The sequence below is a fragment of the Convolutriloba macropyga genome, chromosome 8 (assembly GCF_964194025.1).
Source record: "Convolutriloba macropyga chromosome 8, txConMacr16.3, whole genome shotgun sequence".
In the NCBI taxonomy this organism is placed as follows: Eukaryota; Metazoa; Xenacoelomorpha; order Acoela; family Convolutidae; genus Convolutriloba; species Convolutriloba macropyga.
This window is the reverse complement of record NC_134475.1, coordinates 36989839-37005641: the sequence shown is the minus strand read 5'-3', so window position 1 is coordinate 37005641 and position 15803 is coordinate 36989839. Positions and strand designations below refer to the sequence as shown.

Sequence of the window (15803 nt, the reverse complement as noted above, 5' to 3'; positions counted from 1 at the left end):
GTTTTTATTTTGACTACTGTAAATGAATTCTTCTCATGCAATGTCATAACTTCGCTGCTTTCAATTTTATTGTATCAAGTCGCATCTGAACAATCAGTCTTTACTTGTTATCATAATTTTCAATTCTATGCTTTTATGGTCAACTGTAAAGTGGCTAATACACATCTAATATTTTTCCGGAGATCATAGAAATCAAAGAAAAATACATACAGCTTGCTTCTGTAATTTTGTTCAAACTGTTAACGTGCATTTTCTAAATTTGCTCACATTGTTGCCAGTAACCAAGTACAAAATTATGACAGTAGGTAAGTGAGTTCACTATTTCGGATGGACCTTTTCATATCATAAAAAGATCTCTTTCAACTACCAGTCTAACTAACCACCACCAAAATTTCTTATATAAAAAACGCCATGCTTCTATCGGAAATCTAAACCCGTTTCGGAAAAGCCCCACAAAAGAGACACTATCGAATTTTAGAGAGGGAAAAGTCCTTAAGGAAAAATACTCACACGGAAATAAAGCCTCAAGGAAAACATGAATAAGAAAATGCCCCGCGGAACATGGGATTCATTTCCGTGGGGAAATGCGTGGGGAATAATATTCCTGATGGTTTTTTCCTAGAGTTAAATCATTCTGGGGTTATTTTCCCCCGAAGTTTATTTCTACCAGGGTTGAGGTGGTCGAAATATGGTTCGACAATTTTTCCTCTGGGGTACCGCCTCCCAGACGATAAATACACGGTCTGGACTCAAATTTTGGGTCGCACTTTTTCGATGAATGAACTGACATCAACGAATAATAGTCACAAAAAGTCTGGCATGGACGGCTTATTTCGAATCATAATCCGACTCAAATCATAGTCCCGAATCAGATCATAGTCCCGCTAAATGTCTGAAAATTAATGAGGATCGTTTCTGTTATTTTCAGCTGCCAATTGTATTGTTTTTGAGAATGGATTTGAGGCAAGATAAATAGGGCTTGCAATTCTTCATTACATCTCTTTAATCATTTTCCATCAGATGGTGCAGTTTTTCACTTCTGATACAAAGAAAGTGTGGATCACTGAGTTGAATTTGAGTTTGTAGATTTCGAGATTGAAATCATTTTCAGTTATTATTAAGTTATAACTAAAAAAATTGCAAGTGAGATGATGAACAAATTTGAATTCTTGTTTTAGCTATAAAAATTATTTTTAAATATTTTCTAGACGGTAGAACTGGTGGCTGACAAATTAGAATTATTAGCGATGAGATTGATAAGATTTCCAGATGTACTGTTAGTGTAAATTTTGAAATAACGCTTTTTAGTGAATTTTTTGTGTTGTTTTTTCTGTTGAGCCTCTCGCGATTTTTTTGGCCATTGGCTAAACTCTTTGCTAGAAAAGAAATGGTTATCTGGGACGTTAGTGTGTAAAGTTGTCCTTTCAGTCAGTTTGATTCCTTTTTCTTTCGGTTCTGAAACAACTTCTGATAAACTGTATTGTCCTGGTGCTAGATGAGTTTTAAGTTCTTGAGGAACTATAATTTGTTTTTCGAGTCAAACTCAAAATATATTTTTAATGGTGATAGTGTCTGTTCTTTGATAAAAAATGTTGAATTGTCCTCAAAAGAAAAACAAATGGTGGATGGCGCCTTTTAAAATTGATGAAGAATTCCTAGCGGTTATACTACAACGAAATAAATTTACCAAAACTGGGCATTCCTTTGTACTACTGCAATACAGTTGATGGGCAAACATATAAATCAAAAAACTTCCAAAATTGATTTGATTTTTTTTACCGGAAATTTTTCCGTTTTTTTGCTCTGTTGAAGACAAGACTGAAATGGATTCCAGACTCCAGACATTAAGTAGACACTATTTAAATTGCCGACATTATCAAGTGTTGTCAGCTGCCGTTTTCGAGTCCTTTCCGGAACTCTGCCAGCTATATCTTCTTTCTTTTTCTTTTTCGTGTTCTTTTGCTATGATTAATTGTTTGTTATGGGACTGGTGAAAATATTGGGGTGTCATTAAGTGGTTTAGTTGCTTACTTATGACGCCTGCGTATATTTGATTGATTTTGTTTTACTGGGTTATCTTCGAATCTGTTACATTCCGCAAGGTCTTTGAAATTTGTTAACGCAATCGTTTCACACGTCATTGATGTTGAGTTCAACGTCATTTTGCTCTACATTGGAAATTGTTCAACTGAAGTGAAAAAGATAGCAAACGCATGCAAATTTTTTAAATAAAAAGTCAAATGCAGCAGGTTGACCTTGCAGATGGCCGATGGCAATAGGTCCTTGCAGATTGCAATTGACCTGTGAGTTTTTTATCTTTCCGTAGAAAAATTATTTGGTTCCTTCTGCAGAAACGCTGTTTTATTATAATGGTTCGCTGAAACAACCCACAATTTTCCACTCAAACAAAGGCTGATTATAAAGGTGGAAAATTTGGTTCCAACTTTATGCGGCGTTTCTTTTTTAAAATTTCAGAAAAACCATGGCCTAAAAATTTTTTTATGGAGCCTGATATTAAAATTTGCTGGCCCCTTGCTTGATTCTGCATCTTGTTAGACTGTAACTTGCTTTATTATGTTGTTGCTGCTCTTTTGGTACGTTCAATGCAAAACAAAGCCAAGATATGGTTAGTTGTTCAGTTGAACAATCGACTTCGTCAATTAATGCTGTCCTTAATAGAAAAATTCTTGCTGAGATTTTTTAAAGTTTCTCCGAGTATTACTTCAAACTAAGAAAATTTTACCTATGATTTTATTCATCTGAAACAATTTCTTTTACATTGGAAATTTTCAGCAAAAAAAATAGCAAAAAATTTTCGTCAGTGCAAAAGGCAAAACATGAAAGGGATGAAAGAAGTACCTCAAAGAACTCCAAGTTTGCTTGTAAAAAAACATTAAGCGATTATGGTCGGCGGAAGTTGTGATGAGTGAATTCTTCCCTAGTCGAGACCTGGAATTAATAAAAGACAGTACTAGACAGATTTAAGGTATGAAAAGACTGTCCTCGACAGATATTGGGTATGAAAAGAATTTGTCTGGACCTCATGTGATGTCCGGGACTTTGGCTGGAATTAAAACAACCGTCCTAGAGTTTGGCTGGAACTAAACATACGTCCTGCAATTTTATACATGTGTTGTGGAAGTTAATAGTTGTGAAGGAATCGAAGAACCATGCACACCCAGTCAGAATGAATTCATTTTGTTTGAGGCTGCAGAAAGCGTCGAGGAAACACCAATTGTTCCACTCAAGCGTGCACGGCAAAAAATTTTATATGAATCTAGTAGTGACTCCAATTGGCAACGATAAGAAAATTGCTTTTAACTTTTTGCTTTTTGAGTAGTTTAGTAAACAGAACTCGTAAAATCAATGGCATGACTGTTTTGTTTGTGTGCTGATAATTTACCGTGCAAAATTCGTCCGTATTTTTTTTATTCCTAACGGTTATTCGTTAAACACAAAATTTTAGACAAGCACCCTTAAGCTAAATAAATTCACTTGTACTTTTATCGTTGATAAATTGAGACAAGAAAGCGGAAATTCTTTGTACAAACACCAACCAACTTTCCCGGTTAGAAAGGGGGGAAACAATATTAAATTCACGCATGAAACTTTTGGTATAACTAAATAAAACTCAACTATGTTTTATTCCACTCTAAAATGAGGTAAATTCTAAAAGGGACACATAAGAAAGACCTTTCCTGCTTTGTAACGGGAGAGGTCAATGTCCCCCTCCTGTTACAAACCAGGCAAATCTTCTAATAGACATAAAAAAACAGAACTGATATAAGATGGAAGTTGTCGATTGGTAGTTGTCCTTATACCAAGTCAACCAAGTTTAACTGACTGTGTAGCTTGCTTCCGTAAGAACTCTGGGATGACGGAGCCCAGATTGAGTTCGAGATAATTCTTTTGAGTTTAGTCAAATTGATTCAAAAATGTAAATTTTTTGACCCGGTTCTTAGGTTGTCATTCGCTTTGGACAACTCGTGGTTGTTTGAGATATCCGTTGGCTCAATTTGAGTGTTTCCGACTTTTTTCACTTGAGTTTTATTTTTGCAAATCTTTATCTCAAGATTACGGAACTATAATGAGTAGTTTTTTGAGCTTGTTGAGGAACTTTCATATGCGATTTGTTGTATATCTTCATAATTACTAGCCATTTATTCCAGAACTGAGAAAATAATTATTTCTTTCAATTTGAAGACATATGTTTCCTAATCTTCAGCAATTACGGAAAACAGGTTTTAATTTCATTTTTTGTACCACAACATATTCATTAATGAAGACGCAAAGAGTTTTGTAATAAAGATTTCCTGCGGATATTTGGATTTACCCCTTAGAATAAAAGCGATGGCCCCAATGGAGCTCTTTGCTGGATTCCAGTTTAGCTTTCCATGTTTCCATTGGGTTTTATTTTTATTTTTTTTATTTAATTGGGCACGCAAAACTTATGCTCAGAGTTAACATATTCGATTTTACGCTATTTTTTGGTCAGCATCATTATTTAAAACATTATTCGCTCATTAGAAGAGCGAATAAGGTTTGCGAAAATTTTTGTTAGCTCTGCGATATATTTTACAACTTTAAGATAGGCGTGTTTAAAATAAGAGTAAATTTACTGTGATAGGCAAGTGAAATACGTTTGGCAATCTTAATACGTGGGGGAGAAAATTTCAATTAGTATTGTGCTTACTTTTTTTTTCTTACGGCCTTCGAATAATTGCTACCATACAAGTTAATCGATTAGGATGCTCGGATGTATTATCAAAAAAAAAATCCGCGCCATGTAGATATGACTGGAATTAGGAGGTAAATAAACGCATTTTATAGCGGTTGAAATTCTATTTCTTTCATGCCAAGTTGTCCAGCATTGGTCCGTAATGCTAAGTGTATGCAAGTTCATTTATTTTTCAATAATTTCAAAAAGTTCCGAAAGTACAAAATTAAGCAGACAAACAAATGATACTCAGTTGAATCACAGAAACAAAAGGTCAAAAATTGTTCATTTGCGGACTTTTTGGTTTGACAAAAACAGTTTTGTTAAACTTTTGACCATTTTTATTTTGACTACTGTAAATGCATTCTTCTGATGCGTTGTCATAACTTCGCTGCTTTCAATTTTATTGTATCAAGTCGCATCTGAACAATCAGTCTTTACTTGTTATCATAATTTTCAATTCTATGCTTTTATGGTGAACTGTAAAGGGGCTAATACACATCTAATATTTTTCCGGAGATCATAGAAATCAAAGAAAAATACATACAGCTTGCTTCTGTAATTTTGTTCAAACTGTTAACGTGCATTTTCTAAATTTGCTCACTTTGTTGCCAGTAACCAACTACAAAATTATGACAGTAGGTAAGTGAGTTCACTATTTCGGATGGACCTTTTCATATCATAAAAAGATCTCTTTCAACTCCCAGTCTAACTAACCACCACCAAAATTTCTTTTATAAAAACGCCATGTTTCTATCGGAAATCTAAACCCGTTTCGGAAAAGCCCCACAAAAGAGACCCTATCGAATTTTAGAGAGGGAAAAGTCCTTAAGGAAAAATACTCACACGGAAATAAAGCCTCAAGGAAAAACATGAATAAAAAAATGCCCCGCGGAACATGGGATTCATTTCCGTGGGGAAATATATGCGTTGGGAATAATATTCCTGGTGGTTTTTTCCTAGAGTTAAATCAGTCTGGGGTTATTTTCCGCCGAAGTTTATTTCTACAAGGGGTGAGGTGGTCGAAATATGGTTCGACAATTTTTTGTCTGGGGGTACCCCCTCCCAGACGATAAATACACGGTCTGGACTCAACTTTTGGGTCGCACTATTTCGATGAATGAACTGACATCAGCGAATCATAGTCACGAAAAGTCTGGCATGGGCACGGCTTATTTCGAATCATAATCCGACTCAAATCATAGTCCCGAATCAGATCATAGTCCCGCTAAATGTCTGAAAATTAGTGAGGGTCGTTTCTGTTATTTTCAGCTGCCAATTGTATTGTTTTTGAGAATGAATTTGAGGCAAAATAAATAGGGCTTGCAATTTCTCATTACATCTCTTTAATAATTTTCCATCAGATGGTGCAGTTTTTCACTTTTGATACATAGAAAGTGTGGGATCACTGAGTTGAATTTGAGTTTGTAGATTTCGAGATTGAAATCATTTTCAGTTATTATGAAGTTAAAACTAAAAAATTGCAAGTGAGATGATGAAAAAATTTGAATTCTTTTTTTAGCTATCAAAATTATTTTTATATATTTTCTAGACGGTAGAACTGGTGGCTGACAAATTAGAATTATTAGCGAGGAGATTGATAAGATTTCCAGATGTACTGTTAGTGTAAATTTTGAAATAACGCTTTTTAGTGAATTTTTTGTGTTGTTTTTCTCTGTTGAGCCTCTCGCGATTTTTTTGGCCATTTGCTAAACTCTTGGCTAGAAAAGAAATGGTTGTCTGGGACGTTACTGTGTAAAGTTGTCCTTTCAGTCAGTTTGGTTGCATTTTCTTTCGGTTCTGAAACAACTTCTGATAAATTGTATTGTCCTGGTGCCAGATGATTTTCCAGTTCTTGGGGAACTAAAATTGTTCGGACCCCTCTTGAGGGGAAAGGAACTATATACTCAAACGGGTTTTTTTTGTTAAGTCAATTTTGGCCGATCGATATATTCATCGTAGAGAGTTGATACTGATATCATTAGAAAGCTTGTCCAGCGTAGAATATAGAATTAAAAAGATTTTTTTAATTTTCATTTTTTACAGGGAGTTATCGAGGTTTAAATTTTGAGAAAATAGTGTGAATTCCGGCGAGATTTTATTCACTTTTTCCGGAATTTTTGAAAACTTCGCCAATTTTGCTAAAATTTGTTAATTTTTTTTGAAAGTGTTGTTGATTTTTATTTGTGAAAACGAAAAAAAAATCACAAGAATTTTGTAGGCTATTTTTATTTTTTTCCTCAAAAATTCTGGCTAAATATTTCAAAATTAAGACTTTTTCTTCAAAAACAGTACGAAATAAGTTTCTTTAGTCCGTTTTGATTAAATTTACAGGAAGTACAGACCCAAACACCACTAACGCAAGTTTTGTAGACTCAAAATGGGGCTTTTTTACTTCAAATTCCGTTGAGAGTGCTCTGTAATTAAAATTTGGCCTTCTTTTGCTACATTTATTCGTTGATTATCAAACACGCAGCATCTATTTTTGATTTTTTAACTAAAAAAAATCAATATTTAAAACATTCGAATAACTAAGTGTTCTTAAAGAACAAACAGCATTAGCAGGGCCAGTTTTGGACCAATCTTGGACTGGTATAATCCAAAAATAAATCGGATTGTAAACAGTCTTTTTTATAAAAAATTCGATCTCTTCTACAATAATTAAATAACAGAACATTTCAAAAAAGCTCACTAATGACAGTTCCAATTGGGTTCATAATTAGCTCCACGTTTTTGTATCTAGTTGATTACTTGAAAGCTTATGGTCGTTTTGACTTTTAAAGGTATTTGGTTTTCAAAGAAATAAGGACTTATTGAACTTTCCCTCTAGCTTTCTCTTTCTTTGGTCAACTTGTACCTTATTGTCTGCAATGAGAGAATGCTTCTTCTTTCTCTTGAAATCAAATTCAATCTTTATTGGTGTTTTACGCCTTAGGTTATGACTACTCGCTTCGATACAACTAGATTTCAAATTTTCTTAATTTTTAGGTATTTGCCCATTTTTTTACGTTTTCTAGTTTTGTCACATTATCACGTTATTGACAGTTCATGTATCACATTATTGGCTTTCAAAATGAGGCAAAATTGATATTATTAAAATGCTTGAAGATATAGATTACGATTTTAACGGCTTCAACACAATTTTCTCGAAAAATTTAATTGATTTTTTTAAATTGTCTTTAACTGCCGTTTTTACTTTGTCTTTTTAGTCGTATGAAATTTTATTGTACAATGACCCGGTTTCATTGCCTTTTCATGGAAGAAGAGATGAGACGATATTCTGTTTTTAGTAGATAGCTGATAGCTTTCACGACTCTGAAAACAATTGTTTTCCAAATTAAAAAAAACCACTTTTTAACTTCGCAATTTTGTTCCTTTTGTTGTCTGGTTGTTATCTAGGCTCGTTAATTACAGGCCAATTATGACGTTTTTATTGTCAAAGGAAGGTTTCAAAAGGGGATTATTGTCACACAATCTAATGTTTTAAAAGAATTCGCTGACTTTACTGGCTTCGACACAAAAAAGTAAACTAATTTTTGATTTTTGTCATGTTTGAAGTTCTTTTTATGGACATAAGACATATTCTGGATAATTGCAAACCTCATGGGCTTCTTTTGGAATATACGAACCTAATTAGTTTCTTTATTCTGTAGTTAATGGTGTTCATGTCTTTAGAAAAACTTTTTTTCAAAAAAAAATTTAAGTGTTACTTATTTTTGCAATTGTTTTCCATTTTTGTCTACTTGTTACCTAGCTTCATTAATGAGAGGTTACATAATACATTATTGATGGTTGAAGAAAGTGCAATTGAACACATTTTGATGAAAAAATTGAATACCGGCAGCTCTTAATTCCTTCTATGGAAGCATTGGTAAGCGTACACCTAAAGGATATTTTATATGATTTCTATTGATTTTCCTTATTTCGAAATTAATTGTTTAAAAAAAATAAGCGAATTTTTCAACTCTACTGTTTTTATTCCTTATTGCCTAATTGTTACCATGCCTTTTTTACTGACTACTCCCTTATCTTTTCTGGTGATTTACAAGTTATTTTGTTTAATATCAGTTTTATCTGACGGTATTTTGACTTTGATATTAAGTTTTGTTTTCTAAAACGGACATGAAGTTTTTGATGTAATTAATTTTTGTTGTTGCTGTTGTTTGATTTTGCTGTTCGTCTTGACTCGCTTCCTTAATATTTGCAAATCTCATCAATCTAATGCGCCATTTTTACTCCACCACAGTTATTTGCTTTGGGGACTTTCTTTTCGTTCATACACCAATTTTTTTTAAAAATACTTGAATTTTTGGGTTTTTTTATGTTCCTCATTTGGAAGACAATCAAGCCAAAATTGTGGATGAGCGGGATCAGAACCTTATGTGCGATCGCACATTACCGAGTCGCCTTGTTTGTTTTTCGATTCAAACTCAAAATATTTTTTTTTATGGTGATAGTGTCTGTTCTTTGATAAAAAATTGTTTAATGTCCTCAAAAGAAAAACAAATGATGGATGGCGCCTTTTAAAATTGAGGAAGAATTCCTAGCGGTTATACTACAACAAAAAGAATTTACCAAAACTGGGCATTCCTTTGTACTACTGCAATACAGATGATGGGCAAACATATAAATAAAAAAAATCCAAAATTAATTTTACCGGAAATTTTTCCATTTTTTCGCTCTGTTGAGGACAGGACTGAAATGGATTCTAGACATTGAGTAGACACTATTTAAATTGCCGACATTATCAAGTGTTGTCAGCTGCCGTTTTCGAGTCCTTTCCGGAACTCTGCCAGCTATATCTTCTTTCTTTTTCTTTTTCGTGTTCTTTTGCTATGATTAATTGTTTGTTATGGGACTGTTGAAAATATTGGGGTGTCATTAAGTGGTTTAGTTGCTTACTTATGACGCTTGCGTATATTTGATTGATTTTGTTTTACTGGGTTATCTTCGAATCTGTTACATTCCGCAAGGTCTTCGAAATTTGTTAACGCAATCGTTTCACACGTCATTGATGTTGAGTTCAACGTCATTTTGCTCTACATTGGAAATTGCTCAATTGAAGTGAAAAAGATCGCAAACGCATGCAAATTTGTTAAATAAAAAGTCAAATGCAGCAGGTTGACCTCGATGATCAAACCTTTTCTTCATTAATTTCCTTGCAGATGGCAATAGACCTGTGAGTTTTTTTTATCTTTCTGTAAAAAAATTATTTGGGTCCTTCTGCAGAAACACTGTTTTATTATAATGGTTCGCTGAAACAACCCACAATTTTCCACTCAAACAAAGGCTACTTATAAAGGTGGGAAATTTGGTTCCAACTTTATGCGGCGTTTCTTTTTTAAAATTTCAGAAAAACCATGGCCTAAAAATTTTTTTATGGAGCCTGATATTAAATTTTGCTGGCCCCTTGCTTGATTCTGCATCTTGTTAGACTGTATCTTGCTTTATTATCTTTTGCTGTTCTTTTGGTACGTTCAATACAAACAAAGCTAAGAAATGGTTAGTTGTTCAGTTGAACAATCGACTTTGTCAATTAATGCTGTCCTTAATAGAATAATTCTTGCTGAGATTTTTCAAAGTTTCTTCGAATATTACTTCAAACTAAGAAAATTTTACCTATGATTTTATTCATCTGAAACAATTTCTTTTACATTGGAAATTTTCAGCAAAAAAAAATTAGCAAAAAATTTTCGTCAGTGCAAAAGGCAAAACATGAAAGGGATGAAAGAAGTACCTCAAAGAACTCCAAGTTTGCTTGTGAAAAAATATTAAGCGATTATGGTCAGCGGAAGTTGTGATGAGTGAATTCTTCCCTAGTCGAGACCTGGAATTATTAAAAGACCGTCCTAGACAGATTTAAGGTATGAAAAGACTGTCCTCGACAGATATTGGGTATGAAAAGAATTTGTCTGGACCTAATGTGATGTCCGGGACTTTGGCTGGAATTAAAACAGCCGTCCTAGAAATTGATTGGAACTAAAACATACGTCCTGGAATTTTACAGGACAATAAAGGTGTTCTGGAATTTGGCTGGACAATAAAGGTTTTCCGGAATTTGGCTGGACAATAAAACATGTCCTGGAATTACGCTCGCGACCGTTACAATGACTTATTTTCAATTTTCTTCAAAGTTAAGAACATGTAGCGCAATTGGTTAAGTATTGGGTAAGATTAGAGAAGGTCACAAGATCGAACCCAGATGTTGTCGGAACTTTTTAGTTTGCCTCATTTTTGTATATGAAAAGAACTTGGCTAGACTTAAGTAAAGAAATAGACTTGATTTTAACTAGGGTCCTCGATCGTGTAATTTAATTCAATATTTAGCCCCCTCACCTGGAGTTAGTAGGTCTTTTCAAAAATTCCAGGTCTCGACTAGGGTTCCGCAGAAAATAGTAATAAAAGATTATATTCAAACAATCGTAGCTTTCACAGTATGTAAAAATAAACTTCAATTATCTAAAAACAAACTTCAATTTTGAAAAGATATAAAATGAACAATCTTAACTAAATTGAACAAAAAAAGAGTTGAACAAAAATTCATCCGCGAACGGAAGATCACTCAAATATTCATCCTTCACAACTTTACAAGGTGTCCAATCATTTGTAAATGTGCAATTTATCTGAACAAATTCAACCTGATCAGCATGTGACAAGAGTTGTATATATATGAACAGACCAGCATTGGGGGATGTGGAGGCCCCCAAGTATTAAGATAGGGTATAGCGTGTTTTTCGAGATTTGGATAGGCTATTAAGGTAGGCTATGGAGCTTAGGGCTGCCTACATGTATTAAGATAGGGTATAGCCATGTATGAAGAGAGCCCAGAGCCGACTGCACGTATTAACATAGGTTTCCCATGTGTTAAGACAACCACCATTTATTAAGATTAGGCATATCTGTCGAGTATTAGGATTAAATCCCATATTTTAAGATTAGGTATAGCGCACATGTAATAGGTATAGCTCTCATATATTAAGATTAGCTGCCAAGTGTTAAGATTAGACATAGTTTCTATGTAAAAGGATGCTTTTAGGCTGTTTTCATCCCTTTGTGCAAGACGTAGCTATGTATTAGGATAGAAAAAGGCTTTTACGTGTTGTTTATGTCAAGTATGACTTATGTGCTATTTAGAATGTGCGGGCTAGTAAAAAACAAATGTCAAATTTTCAAAAAAATTAAATTACAACAGAACAAATTTAGAGACACCGAATAAAATATGCTCACTGAATGCTCAAAATTATCACTTCTAGACATTATGATCAAGTTATAGATTGATAGGTGCTCTATGAACACCGTGGGACTGGACAAAGCATTTGGGGTACACATTTGACAGCCCCTTGTTAGTTTTTTCGTAGGTAGCAACCGAATGAATCATTCTTCTAAAACCTCTGTTTGCCGATATATGTTTGATAGTTTCATCCATTACACCTCGATGCTGTCCTATTGGTTCATCTCTATTCTCCGGCAAATTTCTGTCCTTTAGATCGTTACCACTAAATTTTAACTGGTCAGATTTGGCATCGTGGCAACAACAATTTTTGCTGCAAAGACAAATCATTTCGGTACAACTGAATTCTTCTTTGAGAGTCCCAGTTCTTTTTTGTCGTGCTTTTCATGCTTCAAGCTGCTTGTTCATTGGAAGAAACATTGTGAGGTATCTGCTCAAAAGAATCACCAAAGTCTTGCTCTTGCAAAACATTCCATTCTTCTTTTTTAGCTTGTCCAATTCTGTGGTACAAATCCTCCTGCGCTAGTGTTAAATACCGAGAATCCGTATCCATTTTCAACTCCTAAAACTTGTCAACATCCCAATGATTATCAAAGTAGTTGTAGGTCCAAAATGAGTATTTTAGTGTATTGGAGAAAAGAAACCCAACATTTATAGGTTCTCAATGCTCAGTTTCTGATTTTGTAAGCTCAACTTAGTTTACAGTTTTTTCGACTCAATCTTCAGGCAATCGATCATTTTCCCATTGATTGCTTTGTGGTGTTTGCTTCGTTCACGTATTAGGCCTCGGTATGTTTACTTCTGTCAGTAATTTTGAATTTTTAAATGAGAGCTGTTAGACAACAATTTGATTGTCTCAGCCACAACGCTCAGTATTTTCATCACCGAATCTGATAGCATCAACCATTGACTGCAAAATTTTTGAAGCATTTTAGCGCGTTTTGTGCAAATCTGTAAATTTTTCTCATTTCAGACGCAGACCGATATAATAATTGTCCAATGAATTAGTTATTGCACCGCTGTCTAGCCTGAAGACCTAAATCAACATTTGCTCAGGTTGTTTGTGTAGGCTTTTTAAATTGCTTTCTCCCTCATATAATCCAAAATATCGTATCGTCTAACATTTAAATTTTTGGAAATAGGAAGGAACTTGGAGAACTTGTACATTAATCATTCTGGAATTTCAATTTTGCACGATATGTATGCAAACATTTTTTCTTCTCCTTTTTGGCTAAAAGAAACTCTTGCTTCATAGGAAGCCTGAATAGGAACCTCTTTCTCACGTGACATAAGACATTTTTCTCTATTTTGATAGTTTCCCATTAATTACGCCCTAAGACCTCAACAGTTTTTAAAACTTTTTCGCAAGTAATCTCTTGTAAATTCATCACGCTCTTTTTTTTTCATCTCAACTTTTACTACTCCAAGAGAATGGCTCGAGCTTCTTGACAATTGGAAAAAAATAGCTTCCAATGTATTGCAAAATAGCTTTCAAAAAGGCGTTCTTAACGTTGAGATTGGGGGTAAGACATGACCAGGTTCTCAAATGTTCAAGATCTGCTGGGTCGAGCTGTACTTTTTGGAGAATCTGTGTCAAGCTCCCAACGAAACTAGTGTAAGCCCAGTTGTCATTTCTTGACTCGTTGAAAAGGGATAAAGTTGACTAGCGACAATACCCACGATAGATTAACAAATGTCTTCTCAACTTCTAATGTGGGTCTGATAAAGCATTACTGTTCTTGTGAACACAAAAGAAGTTCCAACAGTCATATCCTCGTGCATTTTGTCATTTACATTTTTGTCAGCTTCCACAAATAGGAAAAATATGTGATTTATTGTCTTGTGGAGATAAATGTTTGTTAATTTTGGAAGTCTACTTTTGAATTGGAAGTGAAAATTTCAATTCGTTTGTATTGTTTAAGTTCCGTCATTTTTTTGGCATTGCTTTCAGCGTTGGAAAAACATTCTTGTTGTTGCAGCACTTGAGAAGAACTCTTTTGCTCTTCCATCCAAACTACTTCCATTAAATTGTATATATCAATAGACTCTGAGGAATGAACCGAGAGATGTAGCTTCTCCGACTAATTTTAAAATTTCAAGGAATTGCGCGTCACCAAACTGGAATTAAACAAAACTCTTCACCTTTTTTATAAATGAATATCCCGCTCGTTAATGATATAGGGTAAGAAGTAGAACCCAATGATATTAAAATTTTACTCTCAACTGTTGAATACAAACACAGGTGACATAACGCTCAAAGTGATGTTGCAAGTCCACAAGCTGGTTCTTCTTCATTTAAGGGAACTGATTAGACATATCAGCTTCCTCTTTTTTCTCTTCAAATTCATCTTCCAAATCGCACGTAGAATTTGTCTGACGTTTCCACTCATTCAATTACTCAAAGATAGCAATATTTCCACTAATAATTGTATCCCAAATTAATGCAATTTCTTTGCATTACGAGTTTACTGTTGCTTGCTAACTTTTTAACTGCTTCGATTAAATGTACAATTAACGTCTTAGGATCTTTGTCGCATAAAAACACATGTTCGTCAACAAAATTGGATGAAACACAAACGTATTTGCGTTCAAGTTTCCCAATGCAAGTAGTTGTGTTTATTTTTTTTTAGCTCTTCAGTGGGAACGCATATGGATTCAATGTCAGATATGGCCAAGTTCTTAAAGAATTTTTGCTCATCGTTGTAAGGAGTTCCAATTTCTTCGAGTTTATCAAACAATTTCTCCCTCAGAGTATACACACTCTGTGGATGAAAGTGTTTTACCCTCTCTACGCCACATTTCACTTGAAGGTTGAAGTGAACTGCGTGCTTAACAGAAGTACCGCAGCTAGGATATCGGAATTTTTTGAAGAACGTTTCAGTATCGTCCACATAGCAATTGTGGTTTTTGTAGCCCAGTATAATGCCCCTCTCTTCCCTTATTCAATTCCGGTTTCCAATATCAATGTCATATATGAAAATGTTGTGTTTGAAAGCATTTTGGCATTTTCAACAAATACAATGTGATGCATTGACAATCTTCTAAAGTTGATTTCACCATGACCAGACTCGTGAAAAAAGTCACTGGTCAACTTCGCTGCATTTATCTCCAACTCCATTGATCCTTTTAAGTGGACAGACAAAAATAAATTTTGTGGTTTTCTCCGTGACCAACCGATAGAAGACAATTTGCATTGTTGTACTTTATTAACTGTTCAGAAACAAGATTATCAATACATATGATTGAAATTTTGTTGAAAATTGCACAAAACATTGTTACGTTTGCGCTTAGTGTAAATTGCTACTTTGAATTTCTCTCTCTTGTGACCACGTCTTCACTAGATCCATCTTTTCCACTCTGTCTTAAAGACAGACCAATTCTTTTTTCTAGCAGAGCAGTTGAGATTGTTCAATGAACGTGTTCTCCTCGTGAGCATAAAATTAACGATACTTGTCCAGAAGCCGATTTCACTTTGGCAGTACTGTTGAGTTTTTCAATTACTTCTTTCAGATTCTCGTTCACGCTTTGGAATTGAGCTTGGAAAACTTGAAGTTGAACACTCGATGTTTCCCGATCTCCCTTTCCGTATCGTCAAACAAGTGCTGTCAAGCACTAAGATCTCTGTTGTAATTGCTCGTTGTTCTTGTCTGGTTCTTCGATTTCTAGGATTTCTTTTTGCTTTTCACTCGACTTTGTCCCAGCTTCTGTTGATGTTTCGTGCTCTCTACTCTTGGGCTGTTGAAGTGAATAAAGGCACAGGAACTACTTCAAGCACACAGTACACATAGCACTATGCTTAACATCTTTCGATGGAAGATGCTTGGTGAGATGATAATTCAAGCCTTTCTTCCTCTT

General features: G+C 34.5%; 1 protein-coding gene across 2 annotated transcripts in view; it reads left to right on the top strand.

Moving 5' to 3' along the window:
- The first annotated feature begins 274 nt into the window (after window positions 1-274).
- The window catches only part of LOC142344103 (uncharacterized), a 39124-nt gene continuing 23595 nt past the window's right edge, over window positions 275-15803 (top strand). Inside the window, exon 1 of one of the 2 annotated variants that reach the window (XM_075395592.1) lies at window positions 275-305. In XM_075395592.1, coding sequence (XP_075251707.1) covers window positions 296-305 — 10 coding nt within the window. In that variant the 5' untranslated portion in view covers window positions 275-295. Of the gene's footprint in view, window positions 306-5163; window positions 5360-15803 lie in introns of those variants that run through there. The other variant, XM_075395591.1, reaches the window with a different exon arrangement.